Source organism: Sander lucioperca, chromosome 7, assembly GCF_008315115.2.
Source record: "Sander lucioperca isolate FBNREF2018 chromosome 7, SLUC_FBN_1.2, whole genome shotgun sequence".
Taxonomy (NCBI): Eukaryota; Metazoa; Chordata; class Actinopteri; order Perciformes; family Percidae; genus Sander; species Sander lucioperca.
Window position 1 is genome coordinate 26635035 of NC_050179.1, and position 26197 is coordinate 26661231.

General features: G+C 40.8%; 1 protein-coding gene and 1 long non-coding RNA gene across 5 annotated transcripts in view; one reads left to right on the forward strand and one right to left on the reverse strand.

Moving 5' to 3' along the window:
• Positions 1–1431: 1431 nt before the first annotated feature.
• On the forward strand, positions 1432–20305 carry LOC118495471. The gene is made up of 3 exons (XR_004897909.1): positions 1432–1442; positions 8664–8669; positions 20183–20305. It is a non-coding gene; the product is annotated as an uncharacterized LOC118495471 (long non-coding RNA).
• LOC116046492 (myosin heavy chain, fast skeletal muscle-like) overlaps positions 8237–26197 on the reverse strand; it is a 106371-nt gene continuing 88410 nt past the window's right edge. For 3 of the 4 annotated variants that reach the window (XM_036003365.1, XM_036003366.1, XM_036003364.1), the window contains exons 6-40: positions 18836–18932; positions 18637–18729; positions 18484–18547; positions 18304–18402; positions 18113–18216; positions 17869–18007; positions 17638–17756; positions 16418–16567; positions 16147–16317; positions 15735–16038; positions 15559–15623; positions 15363–15450; positions 15114–15231; positions 14908–15031; positions 14430–14566; positions 14091–14346; positions 13764–14006; positions 13503–13679; positions 13277–13422; positions 13094–13184; positions 12606–12995; positions 12369–12495; positions 12161–12279; positions 11878–12074; positions 11454–11637; positions 11179–11344; positions 10940–11064; positions 10524–10832; positions 10227–10430; positions 9988–10113; positions 9089–9259; positions 8876–8980; positions 8693–8788; positions 8437–8568; positions 8237–8272 (exon numbers count right to left, since the gene is read on the reverse strand). In XM_036003365.1, coding sequence (XP_035859258.1) covers positions 8252–8272; positions 8437–8568; positions 8693–8788; positions 8876–8980; positions 9089–9259; positions 9988–10113; positions 10227–10430; positions 10524–10832; positions 10940–11064; positions 11179–11344; positions 11454–11637; positions 11878–12074; positions 12161–12279; positions 12369–12495; positions 12606–12995; positions 13094–13184; positions 13277–13422; positions 13503–13679; positions 13764–14006; positions 14091–14346; positions 14430–14566; positions 14908–15031; positions 15114–15231; positions 15363–15450; positions 15559–15623; positions 15735–16038; positions 16147–16317; positions 16418–16567; positions 17638–17756; positions 17869–18007; positions 18113–18216; positions 18304–18402; positions 18484–18547; positions 18637–18729; positions 18836–18932 — 5257 coding nt within the window. In that variant the 3' untranslated portion in view covers positions 8237–8251. Of the gene's footprint in view, positions 8273–8436; positions 8569–8692; positions 8789–8875; positions 8981–9088; positions 9260–9987; positions 10114–10226; positions 10431–10523; positions 10833–10939; positions 11065–11178; positions 11345–11453; positions 11638–11877; positions 12075–12160; positions 12280–12368; positions 12496–12605; positions 12996–13093; positions 13185–13276; positions 13423–13502; positions 13680–13763; positions 14007–14090; positions 14347–14429; positions 14567–14907; positions 15032–15113; positions 15232–15362; positions 15451–15558; positions 15624–15734; positions 16039–16146; positions 16318–16417; positions 16568–17637; positions 17757–17868; positions 18008–18112; positions 18217–18303; positions 18403–18483; positions 18548–18636; positions 18730–18835; positions 18933–19020; positions 19049–19141; positions 19299–19396; positions 19541–19615; positions 19823–26197 lie in introns of those variants that run through there. The other variant, XM_036003367.1, reaches the window with a different exon arrangement.

Below are 26197 nucleotides of genomic sequence, written 5' to 3' on the forward strand. Positions count from 1 at the left end.
TGATGACACCCTAAAAGTTAAATGTGGTAAGCATACCAAATGTGGTATCGCAGATAGGCAGATATTTGTTGTAATTATATATCATCTGATGCTTCAGGTTTCTGTTGATATGGCCAGGTCTTGATTTTTGCCTACTGATTAATTCTATTTAAGTGTATTGTAGGCTCTTGAACTCTTCATTTAACAGTTTAAAAAAACAGAAAATTAAAAATAGGACTGTCAATATATATATGTAAAAATGAATGCTTTGTGATTAGATAATCTATATTAATCTTATATATCAATTTTTTCCATCAGAAGCATTCCAAAAATATCAAATCAATCAAATCAAATCAAAATTATTAGGACTGGACCCAAATATTCAACTCCATTTTTGTTTTATTTTGTCTTCATTGTGTCATTTAATGTTGCATTTCACTCCTTTGCTTTTAATCAGACAAGCACGTGTGCACACACACACACACACACACACACACACACACACACACACACACACACACACATTGCGCAGCATCAAGAGAGAAAGGGGCAGTGATGACTCCACAGTCCGCCAGCTTGCTGTGGTTAAATTTCAAGCTTGCTGTGTAAATTGAGACTGGTCACATTCTGGCCACTGACCTACATAACAACACTAAATCAAAACATATCCCAGGCAGACTAATAGTTTAAATCTATGTCTGCATTAATGATGGGGACATAGCAACTGCCTGATAACTATGGCTCCTCTGTCTGTTTCATAATCCGTTTTTTTGAATGGATCAACTATTTACAAATCATCCTGAAGGACTGCTAGGTAACATGTGCTGTGTGACCGAAAACAAGGTCATTTGGGCTGAATCCAGTGTTCTTTTGCACAAACTCCCGGGCTGACAACATCATCCATGGAAGACCTTCCTCCCAATCCCCCCCTCTCTCTGTGCAATAAGCCTGCAACAGTGACTTAAAGGTTTAATGAAAACGCTTCAATGCTCCCTGACGCACTGTTATGATGTCCTTAAGCTGCTTTAACACCTGGGAAAACAAATGAGACATAAAGGTACAGCCCTGATCACTCTGAATCACACACAGAATGCCAAAAATGAAAATGAACTGTATCAAAGCCTTAACTTTTGACCATGCAATTAAATTCAATTTATTCAAAGTATCAAATCATAACAAGAGTTATCTCAACAGACAGATAGAGTAGGTCTAGACCCCACTCAAATAATTATATAATTTACAAAGACCCAGCAATTCCAATAATTCCCCCATTTAGTGCAACAGTGGCGAGGAAAAACTTCCTTTTAGGCAGAAACCTCGGGAAAGACCCAGGCTCTTGGTGGGCGGGCGCCTGCCGGTGCCGGTTGGGGGTACGATAGTCTATATCCTCTACATTCCACTTCAGGGATTGCTCCGGTGCTGCAGGAAATTCCGCCGGATGTGTGTTATTTTTTCCGATGTCTGTCTCCTTCCGCTTTCTTTGTGTTGGAATTTTAAACTCTGGTGGAATCATGAGGACTATGGTAACTGCTCCTCAGATCTCTTCAGGGTAAAGCCAGACAGTTAGCTAGACTATCTGTCCATTCTGAGGTTTCTCTCGCACGACTAAAACAACTTTTGAATGTACACATGTTCCTCCAAAAATCCTTCCCGAGGTTATTTTGCAGCGGCTCAGCGAGGAGCTTAGTGCCGGCCATCACAATTGTGATTGGTTTAAAGAAATGTCAATAAACCAGAGCACGTTTTTCTCCCATCCCGGAATGCTATGTGGACTAGCCAGATCTTCCTCCGCTCCGCAGCGTGTGGATGGTCTGGCAAAGTGAGACTAGGGGTACAATGAACAGTGTAGAAGTTGCAGTGATTGAACGCAACGCATATGCCACAGGGTACCTGGTAGATGGCACATAACATTCAACAAGTAAGAGCAACCAGATTCTGAGGTGGGGAATGTAATTTAGTTCATTTGTTCTGATTTGTTATGAATAGGTTATGTATAATTTTATCCTGAGTGAATCTAAGATTGTTGAGCATACTTGTTGGATTGTATTGTATGCCCTAAACTCTGTTTTAATATCTGCTTGCTGAACCACAGGTTCACAGATGTAGTGCCCTGTGCATTGCTGTGCCTTCAACCTAAAGCAATAAAGTGCAATAAACTGATACTGGGGTCCTGTCAAATGCATTCTAACCGATGGACTGAAGTCAACGTCCATACAAAGAATCAGCTATTACCATTCATTAAACTTCCTCCAGTTTAAGCAGAGTGGAGAGTTAATATGTTATATATTTGTAGAGGTGCACATTAATCTGACAAAAAATGTGGCACACCCAGAGTCTCTTTTCTGGCTACGCTACTGGGGTAACGGTTCCACACAATCTATAATATATGTAACAAAGGGCTCAAAATCAGAATCACTACCTGGACCAACACATCCAGGCTTTGGCGCCGGAACACTAGAACAAGACAGGGCAGGAGCAAGAGCACAGAAAGGTTTAGATTTACTTTTAGACCTCAACACGAGACATTGATCTCCAGTGGCCAGTGCTGTGACAATAATGACTGAATTAATGACTCTGCCACAATCATTTGTGATGCATAAGGCCTTCAAAACATGAGAGAGCTGTTGAAAACTGTAACATGGGCTACCATAATTGTAACCCCTATACATCTCCCCTCACCTCCAGCACACACATCCCCAAAACCAATTGTAAAAGATATCCTTCTATATTTACAGTAAGTTACTGGCAGCAAGTTGCTGTATATTGACTTACAATAAACTACTGTAATTACTACTGCAATGCAATTTACAGTATATATATATATATAAAAAACAATACCCTATTACTACAAAACAGTATTTGTGTCACGTTGTAGAGGATTAAAAGACCCAAACGCAGGGAGAGGTAGGCAGGCAGGTAGGCGAGTGTTTGAGCTCGAGGAATTATTAACCAAAACACAAAAATGAACCAAGGGAGTCCTGGAAAAGCAGCAGGCAAAAAACAACTCCAAAATAAGTAAAAGGCATCCAAAAAACCAAGGGAGTAAAAAAAACATGGTATTGCAGGAAGGGTAGGAGCTGACCAGAACAGACACGGAGAAAGCACACAAACACACACAAACACAAACTGACAGGAACAAGACACACAACGATCTGACAACAGACAAAGGAAACACGGGCTAAATAAACTAGGTAACGAGCAAACACTAGACATGTGACACCGGGGCTGGGGAACAGGTGGAGCACATCAGACAATCACACAGGCGGGAAAACACAGGAAGCAACACTAGACACGACAAGACAGAAAACAGACTATCACAATAAAACAGGAAACAGAAATATACACAACAAAATATACACAGACCACAGAATACAATAAACACAACAGGAAACATACAGAAATATTAACAGGCAACAGAAATGTCCAAAACCACAACAGAAATGTCCAAACCACAACAATTTGACTGTATTTTTATGGTATTTTGTAATTTGATGGCATTGTACTGTATTATCTGCAGTTATATTAATATTGATATAATACTGCTAGATATTACTAAATATAATTACTCATGATTATTACTGTAATGACTATATGAATATATTAATATAATAATCTCCAGTTACTAATATTGTAATACTTCTTTACTTCAGAAAAACATACTGAATAAAAATAAAAAGGCAATCCAAACAATGTTCTTAGTAAAAAATATTTGATTTAATCTATACATTTCCACTTTTAAAAACATTGTTAACATTTTCTTACTGTCTTATGACAATGTTTAAATTTGTCAAGTTCTGCCCAGAGAACAGTGCAGCAGCAACTTTCCGTCCAATGTGATTGTGTTAATATCCTCAAACATGTTTCCACAAAGATTGCATAGCTGCAAATGTGTCACTGCTGTCCAGCTAATGACAACACTTCCCTCAATAGACAGCATCCACCTGAAAATAAAAAGACACTTTAGCTACAGAGAAACAGTTTCTATTAAAAAGATAGACTATAAAGACAGTCACGTTCTCGTATACAGGCAGCCGCCGTCTGGGGAGCTACTGTCTTTCTAAAATCAGCGGTCCGCGCTAGCTTGTTTCAAGCTACAAACACATTCGATTAGCATGAAAACATGTCCCAGAGAGCGATCGAGTGGGTACACATCTGTTATTAACCCCTAGGTTTGTTTTGTGCCGGAATTGTCCTTTAACGATAGTGTCAGAAAAATGCAAAACGAGGATTGTTAATGCCGTTAATTAATGTTGTTAATGTTCTATTAGAAACTGTATAATGTAGGTTAGAATTTATTAACCATAATAACCATAATAAGCATAATAGAACAATAATGTTTTATCATAGAAATATTAACGTTATAGTCTTGCTAACTGTTGGCGCATTTTGCCTTGACATGCTGTTCAATAGCCAGCAGATGAAAATTAGCTAATTTACCTAAGTTAACGTTACACCACACAACAAGACTGTTATTAATGTGTAATATTCTCCCAGTTAAATGAAGTACAATTCAACGTTATGCTATTGTGCGTTAATATTTAGCTATGAGGGGGTCAAATATGTAGGGTTAGAGTCATTTTTCTCTTTCAGAAAGTTATTGAGAGTGCTGGCCTCTCCACACACACAATACCCCAGAATAGTTACTTTTCTATTGCAATTTAATGTAAAACATTAACGGGAGGAAGAGCAGCCACGGATGTCCTCCTCCTTCTCCTAAACATAAATGCACCTCAGAACAGTTTCTTCCCCCAAGCTGTGTACCTGCTATGTATTGAATGTATTGTAGTAAATTGAAGTAAATGCTGTTTATCAGTGCAGGTTTATTCTAAATTCATTATAACAGAGAAGAATAATGAAAATTTAAAAAAGGCATGTTAAAGTACTTATTCATTTACCATAACTGTTATGATTAAATGTAATGTAAATGTGTGTTATATTGCAAGTAATCCACAGTAGAACAGACGCGAGCGAGACCTTAGCATCAACTGAACTTTGAGCTTTACTGTTCTTCTTCATCACACAATGACTGACAAAACATGCAGTGCAATGTCTTGTGGTCTACAGCGACCTCTAGTGGTTAAACCTGTAACTCAATACACAACAATGCGCTTTACTATGAATGAAGCTGTTCCTGGACTTAACAGTACAAAAAACCATCAGAGGAGAAACAGCATCAGGAAAGTCTCAGTATCCTCAGGAAGATGAATCAGGATGACCATTGACTTGACACAATATTATACACAAAACCCTTTACTCTGGAGGACATCATGTGGACAGTTTACATAAAAGTGCTTTATATTTCTATTTCACTGACTATAAATTACATTATTTATTTTTAAGGAGGGTTTTGTCTTTTTTAAATTATCTTTGTGAAAGAGGGATGTAATCTTCAAATTAAAGCTGCAAGAAGCGCTGGACGGGCCCTCGCACTTCTGTGCACATCATGGTTTCTGGGGGACGCCGGTCCATGCCGCCATGCATTTCACAACCATCGGACCATTCAACGAAAATTCAAGCTTAACTTTTTATCGTTAGGGTCTTGAGATGGCACGGATAAAATTTGAAGTTGATCGGATGAAATCTCTAGGAGGAGTTTGTTAAAGTATAGCACTTTCAGGGTTGGAGTCTTAGGAATCTTGAAAGATTTGGGGCAGATTGGACAATGTGCACTCGAGTTACAAGAACTTGTATTGTAACTGTTTTGATGGTGAAAAGCACAACATGGCCGCCCTGCCACAGCAAGGCCCTGTTAGGAAAACTCAAACTTTTAATAAGTTTTCATCATTAGAGTCTTGAGATGGCAAAGACCAAATTTGAAGCCGATCGGATGAAATCTCTAGGAGTTTAATAAAAGTATGAGGTGTGGAAATAGCAAAAAAAACACTAATTTCTCACAGTAAATTAAAAATGGTATACCCCCAAAAGGCTTTTTTAAAAGTCTTAAACATGATACATATGTGTACCAATTTTCGTAAGTCTACGTAAAAGGAGGGGGCTTCAACTTTGAAAATGTGTAGGGGGCGCTAGTTAGCCATTTCTGCGTGCCTATTCACGAAAACCTTTAAAATATTAAATTTTTCACCAGGCCTAATGCTTGCGCAAATGTTGTCTTTTTGAAACGAACAATGTTTGGTTTTAAAATTGAGCAACAAAATGCATGTCTTGTGCAGCCCCATATACCATGCCCCATGTACTTTTGCCACACCCCTTGACTCTTGTGTGAGGCATCATCTTCTTTCCGCTTTTGCAGTCAATGGAAATAGAGCATCTTTAGACATCAGTTTTGTCACTTATGGAGTGTAAAGCTATCTACAGTTCCTCACTTGTCAGTTAGCTCACCAAAACCATGACTTGCCCTTGATGTCTTAGGTTGTGAGTTTGAGCCCCACGTGATGCATAACGAATATCCTTGTGCGTACTCAGGGCTTGTGCTGTATGGATTAGAGATCAAAATTCAATGATGAAAGTATTTCTCAATAAAAATGTTTTCCCTCATCATAATGCACGTTCCCGACTCAAAGCTGCGCAGCAGCTATAATTTAGGGCCCGAGCACAGACAGCGGCGAGAACCCTATTGAAACTGAAGGAATTCTTTTTTTCTGCAAATGAATTGCCTTTTTGAGGGGCTTAACATACTCAAAAACTCACCAAAATTGGTGGTCGTATCAAGCCTGGTGAAAATGTATGTATTTTATGGGTTTCAAGGATTAGGCCCGCAGAAATGACTCGCTAGCGCCCCCTACAACATTTAAAAAATGTAGCCCCTGCTACGTTTAACGTAGACTAACGAAACGTGGTACACATATTATGTAGCATGTCATGACATACAAAATAGGATTTGGAGCCATACCCTTAATGTGCAATTTTGAATTGAAAGTTCGGAATTAGTGCGATTTTGGCCATTTCCACATGTCATACTTTAACAAACTCCTCCAAATTTGGTCTGTGCCATCTTAAGACCTTAGAGATGAAAAGTTATTAAAAAAAAAAAACCTTTCGTCATAGGGCATAGCCGTGGTAGGGCGGCCATTTTGTGTGTTTTGCCATCAAAACAGGAAGTGGGTCTAACTTGAGTGTACATTGTCCAATTGGCTCGAAACTTTTCAGGATTCATAAGAGTCCAAACCTGAGGACATCTACAGGCCGATATTGGCTCAAAGTTATTGGCAGTCGTGGCATTTAACTAGAGTGTACATTGTCTATTCTGCTTGAATTTTCCCATGATCAACAAGAGTCCAGACCTGAAGACATCTATAGGCCAATATTGACTTTTGGTCATAGCGCACCCTGCTGGCAATGGGAAATCAGCCTTTTATGACAAACATCATCCGATTTATATGAACCTTGTAATGTGTGGTCTACATGTGATACTGAGCGGCCCCCTATATTTTAACCATGCCGATGTACTCAAGTCCCGCCCACTTTCATAACTTTTGAACCTTTTAATGTAGAGTGTTGTATGAGGTATCATTGAACTCAGTAGAGACTTCCCTTTTCATTGTAGATGGTGTGGCCCACCCCCTACACTTGGTACAACTTTTGCAATACACCATCTCAAACGGCCCACACTCCACCGTGTGTGCTAAGTCGGACGGTTGCGCAAATGCAGGATTGCGTGGAACGGTTTCGCCAGTAACCCCGACACACAAAGAGGAGTGAGGGCCCGTCCAACGCTACTTGCAGCTTTAATTATTATCATTATATTTATTATATTATATTCTTCTTACCATGAAATCGGCCTTCCATGTGTGAAACTTTGCACGTAGGTCCAGTCCTATGCTAAACTTCCTCAACTGGCTTTGTGGGTGAATCATCCTAATGGTGGCACTACAGCAGCCGTGTAAAGTTTTACACTTCATAAAATTCATAACAAATCAGTTGACATGCTAAGACTTGTAACTGTAAAAAATGTAGGGCCAATTGAGTAGCAATGTTCACATGCTTCTAGCTTGCATGAATTATAAAGCCTGTCACTGTTTTTCTCAAAAACTTTCAAACTAATTACAATTTTTGTGAAAAGCTATGTGAGAAGGTGATACATCAACAGTAATACAAAGTGTGAATAAGTAGCCTTGGTATTAGAAATTGGGTCATCTATTACTCGTTAGACAAATGTGATTTCTGGATAGCCAATATCCCAGTCTGACACATACAATAATACAATGAAAAAAGCAGGCAGACAGCAATTTCACTGTAACAAGGAAAACATTTATTTTATAGCATATCTCACAATATATTATATAATTTGAAACAGCTGATCGGGCAGTTTTCTTTATTCAGCTGCCTCTTTGACCTAAAAACACAAATAAAAAAGGGTTTAATCAACTTCATTTCAAACAAATCTAACTGACAGTAACTTTCTGTCAAATATATATATATATATATTTTTCTTTTCTTTTTTTTTCTTTTTTTTAAATTAAATAAGAGATTAAATACATTTTTTAATTGTATGTTTACCTTGCCAGAGTCACGGCTCTTTGCTCTCAACTTGTTGACCTGGGACTCCGCGATGTCAGCGCGCTCCTCAGCCTCCTCTAGCTCATTCTGTACCTTTCTGCACTTGGACAGATGAGTGTTGGCCTGCTCCTCCTAAAATAACCATAGAGATTGTCATTTTTGAGTCTCCTATAACACCAAAGGTATTCTTCGCATAAAATAAATCTGCCACAGTATCAAGCTTTCAGTGTTGTGTAAATCTATATATTGTCCTTACCGCTTCCTCAGCCTGCCTCTTGTAGGCCTTGACTTTGAGCTGCAACTTGTCAACTAGATCCTGCAGCCTGGCAACGTTTTTCTTGTCCTCCTCAGTCTGTTGAAGTTTATTTAAAAGTAAATAAATGTTTTTGTAATAAGTATGTTATGTTGATGTGTATGTTAACTATCAATGTGACTATACCTGATAGGTGAGCTCCTTCACCCTCCTCTCATATTTTCGGACACCCTTAATGGCATCTCCTCCGCGTCTCTGCTCAGCCTCAACCTCTGCCTCCAGTTCACGCACCTTCAATAAACAATAAGGCAATAAGTAATATAAGACATATTATTATAATATAATAATACATCTTTTTTTAATAAGTTCAGCTCTGGAAATTATTTCATTCTTTCTTACCCTGGACTCCAGTTTCTGGAGCTGCTTCTTGCCACCTTTCATGGCCAGGTTCTCAGCCTCATCCAGGCGGTGCTGCAGGTCCTTAACAGTGACCTCCAGGTTCTTCTTCATCCTCTCCAGGTGGGAGCTGGTATCCTGCTCCTTCTTCAGCTCCTCAGCCATCATAGCAGCCTAGAGGAGATAGCATAAAATGTTACTAAGAATTATCTTGATAAAAGCGATATCCACACTATTAGATCACTGCAGTGTAGGCAGTGTGCATAATATTTCTTCTATTAATTTGGAATTATTGATGCTTCCAGCACCATAACAAAGAATAAGCCGGGTGGAGCGGTGGTCATCCTGCATTAAAGCAACATTCCGTAACATAATTTTTTTTTTGGCGCCCCGACAGTTTCAAAGTGCAATTCACTTTTAGTACACTGCTGTGGTAAATGTGCATAGCTGTACACATTTGTTATGATAACACTACTTATGATAAAAAAAAATAGGGAGTCCAGAACTTTGCAAACACAGCCAACATCAAGTAACGTTAATAGCAACAACACAAGACATAGTACTTAACGTTACTAGTCCAACAGCAAGATGGCCAGCTCGGCGTCTGTCTTGCAGACTATTAACGATATTGCTGAAAGCTCTTGCCAACAACTAAAAGCCCATCTGAGATTAATACTTGCTTGGTCACTCTCTGCTTTTCTGTTATTAGCTTCCTCCATATCTTCTATGGTCTGTTCTCCTCTGCCTTAGAGGCTGCTGAACCTGGATTTATTGCCCGCTTGCCCTGGCTGCGGTTCAGGCATGACAGAGGCGCCTCTCCTTGCCAGTATCCCCCCCCCCCCCCCTTACATTTGATAAAACACATTGGAGTTGAATTAAGAACAAATTAAATGTAAACATACATCAGTGATGGCCTTCTTGGCCTTCTCCTCTGCATTCCTTGCTTCCTGAACAGTGTCATCCACTTCACTCTGGACCTGGACCAGGTCAGACTCAAGCTTCTTCTTGGAGTTAAGAAGGCTTGTGTTCTAAAATGCAAAAAAAAGATTTAGGCACTTTAGTCATCACATTCCTGGTTTTCATGTTATTCAAAATGTCATTAGTTTTTTGAATTATTGAAGAAATGATTGGGCTCGTTCACCTGAGAGTGCAGAAGTCCAACACGCTCACTGGCGTCCACCAGCTCCTGCTCAGCAGTTTTGCGACTTCTCTCCGTCTGTTCCAGAGCAGCTCTAAGTTCCTCGATTTCAGCTACCATCAGACCGTTTCTGCGATCCACCATAGCAGCTTGTTCCTTGAACTCCTCCTGGGCTCTGACAGCATCATCAAGGTGCAGTTGTGCATCCTAGTGAAAAAATATCAGGAAAGTATTCACATGAATGCCACAATGTACCTGCACTGATCATAGTCTGTGCAACAGCTCTGTGTCTAACAATACCTTCAGCTGTGCCTGCACATTCCTCAGCTGCTTCTGGGACTCAGCAGCCTGGCGATTGGCGTGGCTCAGCTGAATCTCCATCTCATTCAGGTCTCCCTCCATCTTCTTCTTGATTCTCAGGGCATCGTTTCTGCTCCTGACCTCAGAATCCAGATTGGTCTGCATGGAGTCAATCACCCTCTGGCTGTTCCTCTTGATCTGCTCCATCTCCTCATCTTTCTCTGCCAGCTTCCTGTCCACCTCACCCTTAATCTGGTTGAGCTCCAGCTGGACACGCAGGATCTTAGACTCTTCGTGTTCCAGAGTTCCCTGATGATATCAAATAATAAAATGTTGATTTCTGCCTTTAAACATTTTAAATTATGTGTGTCCATGATTGGGATTTTTCTCAGAAGATGTCCCCAGAAAAAAAGTACCTCAGCCTCTTCAAGAGCCGTCTGGATCTCAGTCTTCTCAGTCTCCACCTGCTTCTTGGACTTCTCCAGCTCATGGATGCTCTTGCCAGTCTCACCAATCTGTTCAGTCAGATCTGAGATCTCCTCTGCAGAGAGATACATGTGTTTTATATTGTTAAGCCTTAGAATGTAAAATATAAACACTTCATTCTAACACATGTGTTGAAAACAATGTAACTGTTACATAATGTAGAACTCACGTTGAAGGTTCTTGTTTTCACGCTTCATGGTCTCCAGCTGATCCAGAGATTCCTCATAAGAGTTCTTCATCTTGAACAGCTCAGTGCTGAGAGAACGAGTCTCCTTCTGTGCTCCCTCGAGCTCGGCCTGACCCTCCTCGTACTTCTGTTTCCACTCTGCCAACACCTGAATAACACCATTTATACTGTTCAGTTATTTATGTAGCAATGGGAAGACACATCAATATATATTTCATTGTTTGTATGGCTTTGCCGCAAAAAGTTAACAATGCTACCTTGTCAAAGTTCCTCTGCTTCTTGTCCAGGTTGGCAGCCAGCCCATTGGCTCTCTCCACATCAATCATGAGGTCCTCCACCTCACTCTGGAGCCTCTGTTTGGTTTTCTCAAGAGAAGCACACTTGGAATTCACTGCCTCAATCTGCTCCTCAGCCTCCTGAAGACGCTGAGCCAGCTTTTTCCTGTTTGAAAAGGTAAGAAGGAAGCCGTAATATTCTTAGGGTACTGAGTATTTCCAACTTATAGATTTCAGAAAGGGGGGGATGGGCAATTTATAATCGGTCTATGTTGTTATTAATGGCTAGTTATGCTTTTTAAAGATCTAGTTGAACATATGAAGGCAAAGCTGTAAAATGTTTGCTCCAAAGTTGAGTTATGCTAAAATGATACACTGGCCATTGAATTGTTTGAATGTTACTCACTTGGATTCTTCAAGCTCCTCAGTGCGCTGGATAGCATCAGTTTCATACTTAGCTCTCCACTGAGCCACCTCACTGTTGGCCTTGGACATTCCACGCTGCAGCTCAGCCTTGGCCTCTTGCTCCTCCTCAAACTGCTCCCTCAGCAGATCACAGTCATGGCGGGCTGATTGCAGTCCATGGGCAAGAGCATTCTTAGCCTGGTTTAAGACATATGATTGAATTTACAAAATTCCTGAATCCAAAACGAATAATACCAATACACACTTACTTAAATGTTTCTTACCTTAACCTCCTCTTCAACATGTCTTTTCAGCTCCTCAATCTGCTGTGTGAATGCCTGTTTGCCTCTGGTCAGCTGGGAGACAAGAGCTTCTTTCTCTTCAACTTGACGGCTGAACTCACCTTGTGTGTAAGATGCCATGATACATTAGTTTTCGTCACATTTCTTAATAACATACACAACAGATCATTAACTGATAGCTTGTAGATACCATTTTCTGTCAGGAGACGTGCTCTCTGTGCACTTGTGTCATTGATTTGACGGACATTTTCATCATTCTTGGTCTTCAGTTCGCTGAGTTGGTCCTCTAGAGTACGGCACATCTTTTCAAGATTTCCCTAATGAGTAAATAGAGATGAAATCAGTGATCAGATTTTATCTATAATATTAAGTACCTTTTTTACTATACTAATTTGGGTAACAAAATAACATGTAATGCACTGTGTACCTTTGCTTTAGCAACATTCTCCATGTTGCTGGAGAGGTCATCAATCTCCATCTTGTATTCACTCTTTTCCTTCTCAAGCTTCTGCTTTACACGCTGGAGGTTGTCGATCTGCTCTCCCAGCTCAGCAACGCTGTCAGCCTGCTTCTTGCGAAGAGCAGCAGCAGTGGCTTCATGCTGCAGAGTGGACTCCTCAAGATCACGACGGAGCTTCTGGAACTCAGCTTCACGCTTCTTGTTCATCTCAATCTGAGAAGCAGTGGCACCACCGGCCTCCTCCAGCCTCTCACTGATCTCCTCAAGTTCCCTGGAGAGGTCAGCTCTCTGCTTCTCAACCTTGGCACGAGCAGCACGCTCAGCCTCAATCTCCTCCTCCAGTTCCTCAATACGAGCCTGTTGAATATAGATTTATGGTCTTTCAGAACATGCTTACTTTTAATACACAAATTGGAAACATTTGCAGGAATGGTTTCTGTAAAACAAGATGTTACCTGGAGCTCCTTGATCTTCTTCTGAAGCTGAGCACCCAGTGACTGCTCATCTTCAACTTTGCTAAGGAGCTGACTGATTTCAAAGTCCTTCCTGTGAGAATTATAGATAAAGTACAGATTTAATGCAGTTGACCACATTTTTTTTTTAAAGAGCTCTTGCTGTACAAATTCAAAAACTGTTACTTTTTGATCTTCTCATCAGACTGCTGCTTCTCATTCTCAAGATCCATGATGGATTCCTGGGCCAGTTTCAGATCGCCCTCAAGCTTTCTCTTGGATCTCTCAAGGTCCATACGGAGCTTCTTCTCTTGCTCCAGAGAACCCTCAAGCTAAGAAATAAGATGAGTTTTTAATCATCACATTCAAGAAGAATCCTGCTTTGCCAATCCAAGAGACTTTGTAAACTTACATCATCCACTTGCTGCTCAAGCTTGGTCTTGGCCTTGGTCAGAGTGTTGACTTTGTCTTCCTCTGCCTGCAGGTCATCAAGAGTCTGCTGATGAGCCTCCTGAAGGGCTTTCTTTTCCTTGGTCAGCTTAGCAATGCTCTCATCCTGAGAGGCCATCTCCTCGGTCAGGTTCTTCACCTAAGTGTGCAAGAAAGATCTTGTCTTTAAACGATCATAATTATAATGTTACTTGATCTGCTGGACAGATCATTATTTACGAACCTTGTTCTCTGTGGCATGTTTCTCTTTTTCCACTTTGGCCAAGGTAAGCTCCAGGTCATCAATATCCTTCTTGAGCTCAGAGCATTCATCCTCCAGCTTTCTCTTCTTGGCAGTGAGCTCAGCATTGATTTCCTCTTCATCCTCCAGTCTCTCAGTTGTCTCTTTGAGTTTGGCCTCCATCTGAATCTTACTCTTGATAAGTCCCTCACATCTCTCTTCAGCATCATTCAGATTCTCTGATTCCTAGTTAATTTTTATGAAAATAGAAGTTAGCACATCAACTTTGAAAAACATGAAAAGCATAACTGTCTGTCGATGTGTACTTACAGATGCTACTTGCAGCTGCAGATCATTCTTCTCCTGCATAAGGGACACCATCTTCTCCTCCAGTTCCTTCTTCTTGGCCAGGGCAGCAGCCAAGTCAGTTTTCATCTTATCATAGTTCTCCTTCATATTTGCCAGCTCCTTCTCAGTTTCAGCAGACTGCAGCAGAGGCTTGATCTTGTAGTACACCTTCATCCATGGCCAGTGTTTGACATTCATGAATGAGCGGATATTGTACTGGATGGTATATATGGCTTCCCTGAGGACAAGAAATAGCTGTTATGGACAATATTGTTAGTGCTTTTTAATACCATGATTCAGAATTAGCTGTTTTAAACATGCCTCCTCTCCGTCATCTTCACAAACTCCTTTCTCATGACATAACCACGGCACAAAGCCTGAGTCATAGTGACCAGAGATGACAGTTTTTCATCTCTCATCTCCTCAAGGACACCCAGCAGACCGGCCTTGAAGAACACCTGATCAAACAAAAAATAAAAATGAATGTAGGATGAACTCAGATAGTGAATACTTCAAACCCTGTAAAACATTAAAGCATTTTCGCTTACCCTACATGTTTCAAGGCTTCTAAGGCGTAGGTGTTTTATAAATGGCCACATGCAGGCTGCTCTGCCTCTATACTTAAAATAAATCACTTATTCCTTGGCACCAAACTCTACAATCACATAAGTAGTTTTTAAATTTTTAATAACAGATATCATTCAATACATTAACAGAAAAACAAGCAAACACACTGGACTGAACAACCTAACCTCTTTGGTCATTATTCTACAGTAAAATAAGAGAGCAAGCTCTTTACCTTTGTGTGTCCGAATTTGTACTCGTCATGTGGAACATCAATTGACCCAAGCAGCTTCTCTGAAGCCTTCTTGTTGTCAATGAACTGGCCCTCTGGGATGACACTGGCATTCAGCACCTTGTACCTTTTTATGAGAGAGTTAGTGGTCCGTGGGAGCATTTTCTTTTAAAAATCTATCAAAATTCTCTTAAAATATCGATTGATACCTCTGCTTGAAGTCAGCATAGATTATTCTGCTGGGGAAACCTTTTCTGCAGATTCTGATACCCTCCAGCACACCGTTACACCTGAGCTGATGGATGACCAGGAAGTTCTCCATGAGACCTGTAAAAAATATTTTTTTTAATTATTTCGTTGACTAAATAGACTCTAAAGCAGCAAACAATTAAATAAACCATATTAACAAAACAAAACCGCTCCTTAAATAATCTCTTGAGATGGTGTTCTCTATCTACCTGGAGTCTTTGACTCATTGGGAATCAGGCAGCGCACAAAGTGAGGATGGGTGCTCCTCAAGTTAGTCATCAGCTTCCCCAAGTTCTCCTGTAGATCCAAAATGGGGAGTCTTATCATGACATGTAATCAATTGTGAGTTTGAGCATAAACCGAGCTATATACAGTATAAGATAAGTTTGCAATGTTAAACCTTACCCTAAACTGTGAAGACACAGTCTGCATAGAACCACCCTTCTTCTTGCCTCCCTTCTTGGTAGTATCTGTTGAGAATTTTAAGTAGACGTGACATTCATGAACATATTCTACAGTTAGTTGAAAATATCCAGTATAACCTAAAAACATGTTTTAGTTTACTGCCGTTACTATCATACCCTCAACGACAGGAGGGAAGCAGAGAGCCAGCAGTTTCACTGGGGATTTCATGTACAGCTGGATGACGGAGTCATTCAGTGGATCCTTGTTCTTGTCCAGCCAGCCAGAGATATTGTAGTCCACGGTACCAGCGTAGTGCACCAGGGAGAAGTGGGCCTCAATCTTGCCTTTCTTGGGGGGCTTAGGCTTCTCAAATGCTTTGTTTTTGCCAAGATGCTGGTCATACAGCTTGTTCTTGAAGGATGTGTCTGTGGCCTTGGGGAACATGCACTCCTCTTCAAGGATGGAGAAGATGCCCATGGGCTTGAAAAAAGTGGAGAGTAATACAGTATTAGTTGATTAGGTGTCATTAGGTGATACATAAAATCCAAATAAGAACAATTATATATTATCACCAAATGAAGTGATTACCTTTTCAATAAGCTCAATGCAGGCAGCCAAGTCCATGCCAAAGTCAATGAACTCCCAGATAATACCCTCCTTCTTGTATTCCTCTTGCTCCAGGACAAACATGGTGTGGTTGAAAAACTGTTGCAGTTTCTCATTGGTGAAGTTGATGCACAGCTGTTCCAAGGTGTTGAACTGTGAGGGGACAATTCATCATTATAATTTCTCCCAGGGCAATAAGAATGATTCTGTTATGAAAAGTATCAGCTTCTGAATTGTCGGAAATGAAGCTTACATCAAAGATTTCAAAACCAGCAATATCCAGGACACCAATGTAGAACTGTCTTGATTGTTTAGTGTCCAACATCTGGTTAATACGAATGACCATCCACAAGAACATCCTCTCATAGATAGCCTTGGCCAGGGCTGGCACTGAGTTCATCACCTGAAGAAAAACAAGGATGTGATTTAATGTGAGTCAACCTTTTTGTGAAATCATTGGTATTGATTATTGGTATTTCTTCTAATCTCTCTAATAAAGGCAGGAATCTGTGTGAGTGAGTCCGGTTATCCAGTTGAACGGTGGTGACCTGAATGTGCTAAAGATGTCACACGCAGGTAAATGGACTCAGCATTTAGCTAAGAGGAAACTCAATAAAATATCATACATAACAATTTCTTTTGCTGACAATAGATGTCAAACAAAAGCCAATTTTGTATTAGGTTGCTGTGAGCTGTAAATTCACCACGCAGAAGGTAGAACATAATATTATATTGGAGCCTGACCTGGTAAAGCCTCTCTTCCTCACTCTGAAAAAAAAAGAAGACTGCTCGACTTGGGTCCCAGACAAAGTGGCTTTCCTTACTTGTCACCCTTTCTCTAACTTGGAATGTTGGTGTTGGTAGGGTTAGAACTAGGCCTAGTCAAAAAGGAACGATTAATAATTTTGTGAGGAAAAGTCCAAATCTGCAATGTAAATGGACTGTATTTATATAGCGCTTTTCTAGTCTTAATGACTACTCAAAGCGCTTTTACATATTACAGGCACCATTCACACACATTCATACACTGTGGCTGAGGCTGCCATACAATGTGACACCTGCTTATCAGACAAGCATTCACACACATTCACACATATTCACCACCCGAAGGTGTAGCATCGGGAGCAATTTGGGGTTCAGTGTCTTGCTGACGGACACTTCAACTTGGGATTGCAGGGCCATAAACTGCTCTACCACCTGAGCCACAGCCACCAGTAAAATTTCTCTGTCAGATAAATATAGCAGTACAATGTTTTCCAATGAAGTAGAAATACACAGTAAGTCAGTACTACAGTTGAGTTGCATATCTTGTGCTTTGTAAGTTATTTCTGGTTACAATGATTTAAAATTGTAACATATTCTATATTTTTTTTGTACCTAAACATCATAACAAATCTATAGCTGTTTTTTGTTTTAGTAGAACTAACATAACTAAGCTGTTCAAATAATAGGATATTGATACTTCATGTTTACCTGAGGTACAGTCTGTCCCTTGGTGACATACTCATTTCCGACCTTCACTCTGGGATAGCACAGAGCCTTGAGCATGTCAGCGGAGTTCAGACCCAGCAAGTAAGCAACCTTGTCAGCCTCTGAAAATAGTTCAGTGATTTCCATCATGATGTAAATAGACACCAGTGTGATTAAGAACTTCCTAACTGTTGTTTCCAAGCTATTCACTCTGAGCTGACATTAAACACTCACCCTCTGTGCCATCAGGCTCAGCCTGCTCCTCACGCTGCTTCTGCTTGAACTTCATGTTACCATGGTGGAGCACAGCACCAGTCATCTTGTAGATGGCCATTTTCTCTTCATTGGTGAAGCCCAGGATATCAATAGCATTCTGAGTTCAAAAGAGGTCGACACAAAACATATTAACTTTAGAAGAATGCACTTGCATTAAACGGAAAAAAGTACATTTAAATATTTTGAAGTGAAGATCACTCACATCAGTGGCTTCCAGCTCAACTTTGTCATCAATGCTGGCCACAGTGATCTGACCCATGCTACACATGGGGAAGTCGTAGGGGTTGGTTGTGATGAGTGCCAAATCTGGAGATCAAAAAAGGGTGGAAATGTCAGAACATTTGTTTCATATGAAAACAGGTTAAACAATGTGCATCCTCTCAATCTTCTTACCAAGCAGCTCAGGTATGTGGCCGGTCATCATCTGGAAGAAGATGTGGTAGCCTCTTTCATCAGAAAGCTGGTATGTCACTCTAGACTTCTCCAGCAGATCTACAAATATTGTTCATAAATTACAGCCTGGCCAATTCTCAATTCCAGTCGTTTGTATGTACTATGAGTATTATTACTTACATGTCTCAATATCAGCACTAGCCAGTTTGCCAGTTGCGCCGAAATGGATTCTGATGAATTTACCCTGTTTGGAACAAAGGATTTGTAATGTCCCTCTACAATGGCAATCTGTAACAAGACCTCTCTAATGTGCGGAAATTGTTCCATACTTACAAAACGAGAAGAGTTGTCATTCCTAATAGTTTTGGCGTTGCCATAGGCTTCCAGCAAGGGATTGGCTGCAATAATCTGATCCTCCAGTGACCCCTATAATCCAGGTTTAGAATTACAGTCAGAAAATGACAATTTTTCTCCCTTGAAAAACATTCTAGAGCGGAAGAACCCTGAATTTTAATAATCTCCAGTAACATACCTTTCCGTCGTCCTTCTTTGGTCCACCAACTGCGATTGTTGCAAAGTACTGGATGACACGCTTGGTGTTCACAGTCTTTCCAGCACCAGATTCTCCACTAGGTATAGACATAGACTTTTAAGAATTTGATCAAGATGTTTGACTATGTTAAAGAAAGTCTACAAAAGTAAATGTAACAAACGTACGTGATCAAGACAGACTGGTTCTCCCTATCTGTTAAAGCAAAAACAAAATTATTAACTATGCTTTACTGCAACAGAAATGTCATATACTGATAAATTCCACATTTTTATGGTAATAACTTACCAGTTTGCATGAATTGAAAAGCGTTGTCAGAGACAGAGAAGATGTGGGGTGGAGCCTCCATACGCTTCTTGCCTCTATAGGCACTTACACATTCAGCATCGTACACTGGGAGCCACTTGTAGGGGTTCACAGTGGCACAGAACAACCCAGAGTAGGTCTGAAAGTGATCATAGCGACTTAACAGTTAACTCTATGTTTCTTACAAGTATAGCAATTTGCAATAGTTCTCTTTGCTCATTAGGCAGATTGTCTTACGTAGATCATCCATGCTGCATAACGCTCTTTGAGGTTATACAGCACAGAAGCTTCATTGAGATGGGTCATCATGGCCATGTCCTCAATCTTGTCATACTTGGGAGGGTTCATTGGATAGACGTCAGCTTCTTTCACTACCCTCTCCTGGAATAGGACATTTGTCACAATGAGAACTAATCATATTGAATTGCCGGTTGAGTCTGACTTCATGATACCAACCTCCTTAGTTTCCAGGGTTTCGACTGTGACTTTGTCACCATCTTTCTTGAGGATTTTCCCCTTCAAGTACAGCTCCTTGACATCGGCCACGTAGCAGGCACTCTTGGCATCAAATGGTGCAGTTTGAGCCTCAATTCTCTCCCTTTCTGGCTTACGAAGGTAAATGGCAGCTTTGCCATAAGTGGCCATCTCCGCGTCCGTACTCATGGTGGCGGCTGATGTCTGTTAGATAATTACAAAGGAACTTCCATCTTAGACTAATGTTTTTAAGTCCATGTAATTTATTATATTACATAATTAAACAGCATTTACAATGTAGTTGAATATGAAACACACTGGAACCATGTCTGGGTATCGTTACAGGTAGGCTTTGACTTCAAAGTGACTAAAATGTTTCAGACTTATTATTACTAAGAATAAATACTAACCTCTTGTTTAGACAATCAATGATGAATAAATAGTTTGCAGATGTATTTAACAAATACAGAAAATTTAAACATTTAAAGTTGTCCTTACCTGACCTCTTTGTCAACAGTATTCACTAATCCTTTTTAAAAGTAGTAGTAGTAGAGTAGTTGTAAAAACAAGATGCACTGAATAATCGTTTCAAATGATCTCAAGCTGACGAGAACATAGCCGCAACCACAAGCAGGAACTCCCAGGTCTTCTGTGTCACACACTGTGTCCACAAGTAGCCTTTATATTGAATGTTTTGATGACACCCTAAAAGTTAAATGTGGTAAGCATACCAAATGTGGTATCGCAGATAGGCAGATATTTGTTGTAATTATATATCATCTGATGCTTCAGGTTTCTGTTGATATGGCCAGGTCTTGATTTTTGCCTACTGATTAATTCTATTTAAGTGTATTGTAGGCTCTTGAACTCTTCATTTAACAGTTTAAAAAAACAGAAAATTAAAAATAGGACTGTCAATATATATATGTAAAAATGAATGCTTTGTGATTAGATAATCTATATTAATCTTATATATCAATTTTTTCCATCAGAAGCATTCCAAAAATATCAAATCAATCAAATCAAATCAAAATTATTAGGACTGGACCCAAATATTCAACTCCATTTTTGTTTTATTTTGTCTTCATTGTGTCATTTAATGTTGCATTTCACTCCTTTGCTTTTAATCAGACAAGCACGTGTGCACACACACACACTCACACACACACACACACACACACACACACACACACACACACACACACACACACATTGCGCAGCATCAAGAGAGAAAGGGGCAGTGATGACTCCACAGTCCGCCAGCTTGCTGCTCCCACTACTGTGGTTAAATTTCAAGCTTGCTGTGTAAATTGAGACTGGTCACATTCTGGCCACTGACCTACATAACAACACTAAATCAAAACATATCCCAGGCAGACTAATAGTTTAAATCTATGTCTGCATTAATGATGGGGACATAGCAACTGCCTGATAACTATGGCTCCTCTGTCTGTTTCATAATCCGTTTTTTTGAATGGATCAACTATTTACAAATCATCCTGAAGGACTGCTAGGTAACATGTGCTGTGTGACCGAAAACAAGGTCATTTGGGCTGAATCCAGTGTTCTTTTGCACAAACTCCCGGGCTGACAACATCATCCATGGAAGACCTTCCTCCCAATCCCCCCCTCTCTCTGTGCAATAAGCCTGCAACAGTGACTTAAAGGTTTAATGAAAACGCTTCAATGCTCCCTGACGCACTGTTATGATGTCCTTAAGCTGCTTTAACACCTGGGAAAACAAATGAGACATAAAGGTACAGCCCTGATCACTCTGAATCACACACAGAATGCCAAAAATGAAAATGAACTGTATCAAAGCCTTAACTTTTGACCATGCAATTAAATTCAATTTTATTCAAAGTATCAAATCATAACAAGAGTTATCTCAACAGACAGATAGAGTAGGTCTAGACCCCACTCAAATAATTATATAATTTACAAAGACCCAGCAATTCCAATAATTCCCCCATTTAGTGCAACAGTGGCGAGGAAAAACTTCCTTTTAGGCAGAAACCTCGGGAAAGACCCAGGCTCTTGGTGGGCGGGCGCCTGCCGGTGCCGGTTGGGGGTACGATAGTCTATATCCTCTACATTCCACTTCAGGGATTGCTCCGGTGCTGCAGGAAATTCCGCCGGATGTGTGTTATTTTTTCCGATGTCTGTCTCCTTCCGCTTTCTTTGTGTTGGAATTTTAAACTCTGGTGGAATCATGAGGACTATGGTAACTGCTCCTCAGATCTCTTCAGGGTAAAGCCAGACAGTTAGCTAGACTATCTGTCCATTCTGAGGTTTCTCTCGCACGACTAAAACAACTTTTGAATGTACACATGTTCCTCCAAAACAAGTTCCTTCCCGAGGTTATTTTGCAGCGGCTCAGCGAGGAGCTTAGTGCCGGCCATCACAATTGTGATTGGTTTAAAGAAATGTCAATAAACCAGAGCACGTTTTTCTCCCATCCCGGAATGCTATGTGGACTAGCCAGATCTTCCTCCGCTCCGCAGCGTGTGGATGGTCTGGCAAAGTGAGACTAGGGGTACAATGAACAGTGTAGAAGTTGCAGTGATTGAACGCAACGCATATGCCACAGGGTACCTGGTAGATGGCACATAACATTCAACAAGTAAGAGCAACCAGATTCTGAGGTGGGGAATGTAATTTAGTTCATTTGTTCTGATTTGTTATGAATAGGTTATGTATAATTTTATCCTGAGTGAATCTAAGATTGTTGAGCATACTTGTTGGATTGTATTGTATGCCCTAAACTCTGTTTTAATATCTGCTTGCTGAACCACAGGTTCACAGATGTAGTGCCCTGTGCATTGCTGTGCCTTCAACCTAAAGCAATAAAGTGCAATAAACTGATACTGGGGTCCTGTCAAATGCATTCTGACCAATGTACTGAAGCCAATGTCCATACAAAGAATCAGCTAATACCGTTTATTAACCTTCCTCTAGTTTAAGCATGGAGAGTTACTATGTTTTAGCCTATTGTTATATATATGTACAGGTGCACATTAATCTGACACAAAAATTTGGCACACCCAGAGTCTCTTGTCTGGCTACGCTACTGGGGTAACGGTTCCACACAATCTATATTATATATAACAAAGGGCTTAAAATCAGAATCACTACCTGGACCAACACATTCAGGCTTTGGCGCCGGAACACTAGAACAAGACAGGGCAGGAGCAAGAGCACAGAAAGGTTTAGGTTTACTTTTAGACCTCAACACGAGACATTGATCTCCAGTGGCCAGTGCCGTGACAATAATGACACACTTTGCCACAGTCATCTTTGACGCATAAGGCCTTCAAAGCATGAGAGGGATCAGCTGTTGAAAACTGTAACATGAGCTACCAAGGGTGCTGGAGGGTGGGTGGTGATGGTGCTGCAGCACCCCCTAGTGGCCAAGAGGGAGTGATGTGCACCCCTGGTGATAGAGAGTGCAAAAGTTTAAATTTATTTTATTTATTTATTAAATTATTATTTTATTTTTCAGCAGATGAGGTGCCTGTCAGAAAAAGTATGTAAAAATGTCTCTGCAATTACAGTATATATAACAATACCGTATTACTACAAAACAGAATTTGACTGTATTTTTATGGTATTTTGTAATTTGTATTGTAATGTAATATCTGCAGTTACATTCATTTTGATATATTACTAATTATAATAATTACAAATAATGATTATTACTGTTATGACATGATATGATAATTATATAATCTCCAGTTACTAATATTGTAGTACTTCTTTACTTCAGAAAAAGAAATACTGAATACAAATAAAAAGGCTATCCAAACATTGTTCTTAATCCAAAATATTTTTACTTAATCTATACATTTCCACTTTTAAAAACATTTTCTTACTGTCTTTTGACAATATTTAACTTTTTCCTACAAGTTCTGCCCAGAGAACAGTGCAGCAGCAACAACCTTCAGTCCAATGTGATAGTGTTAATATCCTCCAACATGTTTCCACAAAGCTTGTATAGCTGCAAATGTTTCCCTGCTGTCCAGCTCATGACGACACTTCACCCTCAATAGACAGCATCCACCTGAAAATAAAAAGACAAATTGTCACCTTCAATATTTTATTCTGAAAATCGTACACATTATTATTACTGTTTTGATGTACACTTGGAAGGAACTGACGGGATTATATTATAATGGGATTGTATCTTATATGATTCCATGTAACAAATAAATTGATTGACATAAGAAAGAAAAAAAAGTGGAAAACCACAAACTTACCAAGCATAATGAGGTTGGGTGTGTCTGGTCGTCTGATGTACCTCAATGTCTGCTTGGGTTTCAGTGACCTGCATCATAAAAAAACAACATGAAGCAAAAAAACTAAAATAAACTGTCTCAGAAAACACGAGTGTAGTGAAGAATGTGGGTTTACTTATGGATGGCATCGATCATTTTTGGTTATTAGAGACAGTAACAATGTATTTGAAGAGGTGTTCATAAGACTGACATGACATGTCATTATTATGACATGACATTTGTTTCGTGCGGTGCATTCGCACAGGACAAACAGAGACTGCTTTTACTTGAATATACATGTACCCCAAGAGTTGGGCAACGTTACCTGGAGGCGCACAAAGGACAGCCAGGGCAAGGCCGCAGCACTGCACCCCGGTTGCAAGTGAGAAGCCACCAACGCTAACTTTTGAGGGAAGGAGGTATTCCCACTACTTCAAACTCGTTGAAACTAAGGGGAGGAATGTGAGTGTAAGGTGTACACTGTGTCCTGGCAAGAAACCTTTGTCCACTGCCGTTAACTCAACTGCCAACCTCGCCAAGCATTTGAAAGCAAAACATGCTAACATGAAGCTTGTAGCTCAAGATCCCCGGGGAAATGATGATATGTCGAGTCCAAGCCCAAACAAGCAGCTAAAACTTCTTTTTTACCACCAGCAGGTAACTAAACAAGAGTTGGACAAACTTGTCGCTTTGTTCATCGTCGAAGAAATGTTTCCCATCAATACTGTCGAATCTCCCACATGGCGCCCTGGTTCCTCTCGGACGCGCCGCACGCGGACTTGCCCGTGTAGACCTGCACGTTCCACGCGTAGCTGGACTTGGCGTCGCAGGCCACCCACAACTTGACGCCGTACCTCGCGGGCTTGCTGGGCATGTACTGGCGGAACGGGTATCGACCTTGGATGTGTGGCACAAGAAGAAGAAGAAGAAGAAGAAGAAGAAGAAGAAGAAGAAGAACAAGAACAAGAACAAGAACAAGAACAAGAACAAAGAGTTAAGCACACAAAAACAAGAAATGATGATGATGATGATGATGATTTATGATGATGATGATGATGATGATGATGATGATGATGATGACGATGACGATAACAAACCGCGAAAGGGGACCAGCTGCTCGTCCACGGGCAGCTGGGTTGTAGAGGCCGCCAGTTTGTCCGAGGCTCGTCTGGCGGCTCTCAACTCGTGGTCGTCGAATCGCAGCAGTCTCAAGGGTCTGGGGAGGAGGAGGAGGAGGAGGAGGAGGAGGAGGAGGAGGAGGAGGAGGAGGAGCGGCATCGCCAGCAGCAGAAGCGGCAGCAGCAGCAGAAGCGGCAGAGCGTCTGTGCTCGTCTTGTTGTTGTTGTTGTTGTTGTTGTTGTTGTTGTTGTTGGTCTTCATTTTCATTTTCCGCGCCACAGCGATGAGGTCGAGGGACATCGGGATGATACGTTTTCGAGGACCACTCGATTTTACCGTCTTTTGACACAAACGATTCCTCTTCTTGTTCTTCTACTACTACTACTTCTACTCCCACTCCCCCGTTTTCTTCTTCTTCTTCTTCTTCTTCTTGTTCGATGTCCCCGCCAGATTCACAGTCTTGGTCCTCATCAGAGTCACGTTCTTCTTCTTCTTCTTCTTCTTCTTCTTCTTCTTCTTCTTCTTCTTGGACATTGCATACGGTGCCGGTGAGTAGCCACTGCAGGTTCACATCTAGAGTCACACAACGGGTCATGCTGGCTTTGCACCTGGTTGCTAAATCGAGGATCGAATGTCCACAAGAATACAAAAAAAAAAAAAAAGGACACCAATGTCAAACAAGACAAATGTGTACAGTATGTGTGTATAATAAAAAAATGTTTTAGTATGCCGAGGTCAAGCCAGGACATTCCCTTGCCCTTGCCCTTTCCCTTTCCATGACCCTTTTCCTCTCCCTTGCCCATTCCCTTTCCCTTGGACCCCGAAAGGGACTAGGCTTTGTGTGGTAGAAACGGTGCATTGATGAGCAATGGGGGTCTCTGGAGACCCGAGAGGGACTAGGCTTTGTGTGGTAGAAACGGTGCGTGATGAGCAACGGGGTCTCCGGGACCCGAAAGGGTCTAGGCTTGTGTAGTAGAAACGGTGCATTGATGAGCAACGGGGTCTCCGGGACCCGAAAGGGACTAGGCTTTGTGTGCTAGAAACGGTGCGTGATGAGCAACGGAGTCTCCGGGACCCGAAAGGGACTAGGCTTGTGTAGTAGAAACCGAACGCCGTCGGCAACAGGGTCTCCGGGACCCGAAGGGACTAGGCTTTGTGTGGTAGAAACCGA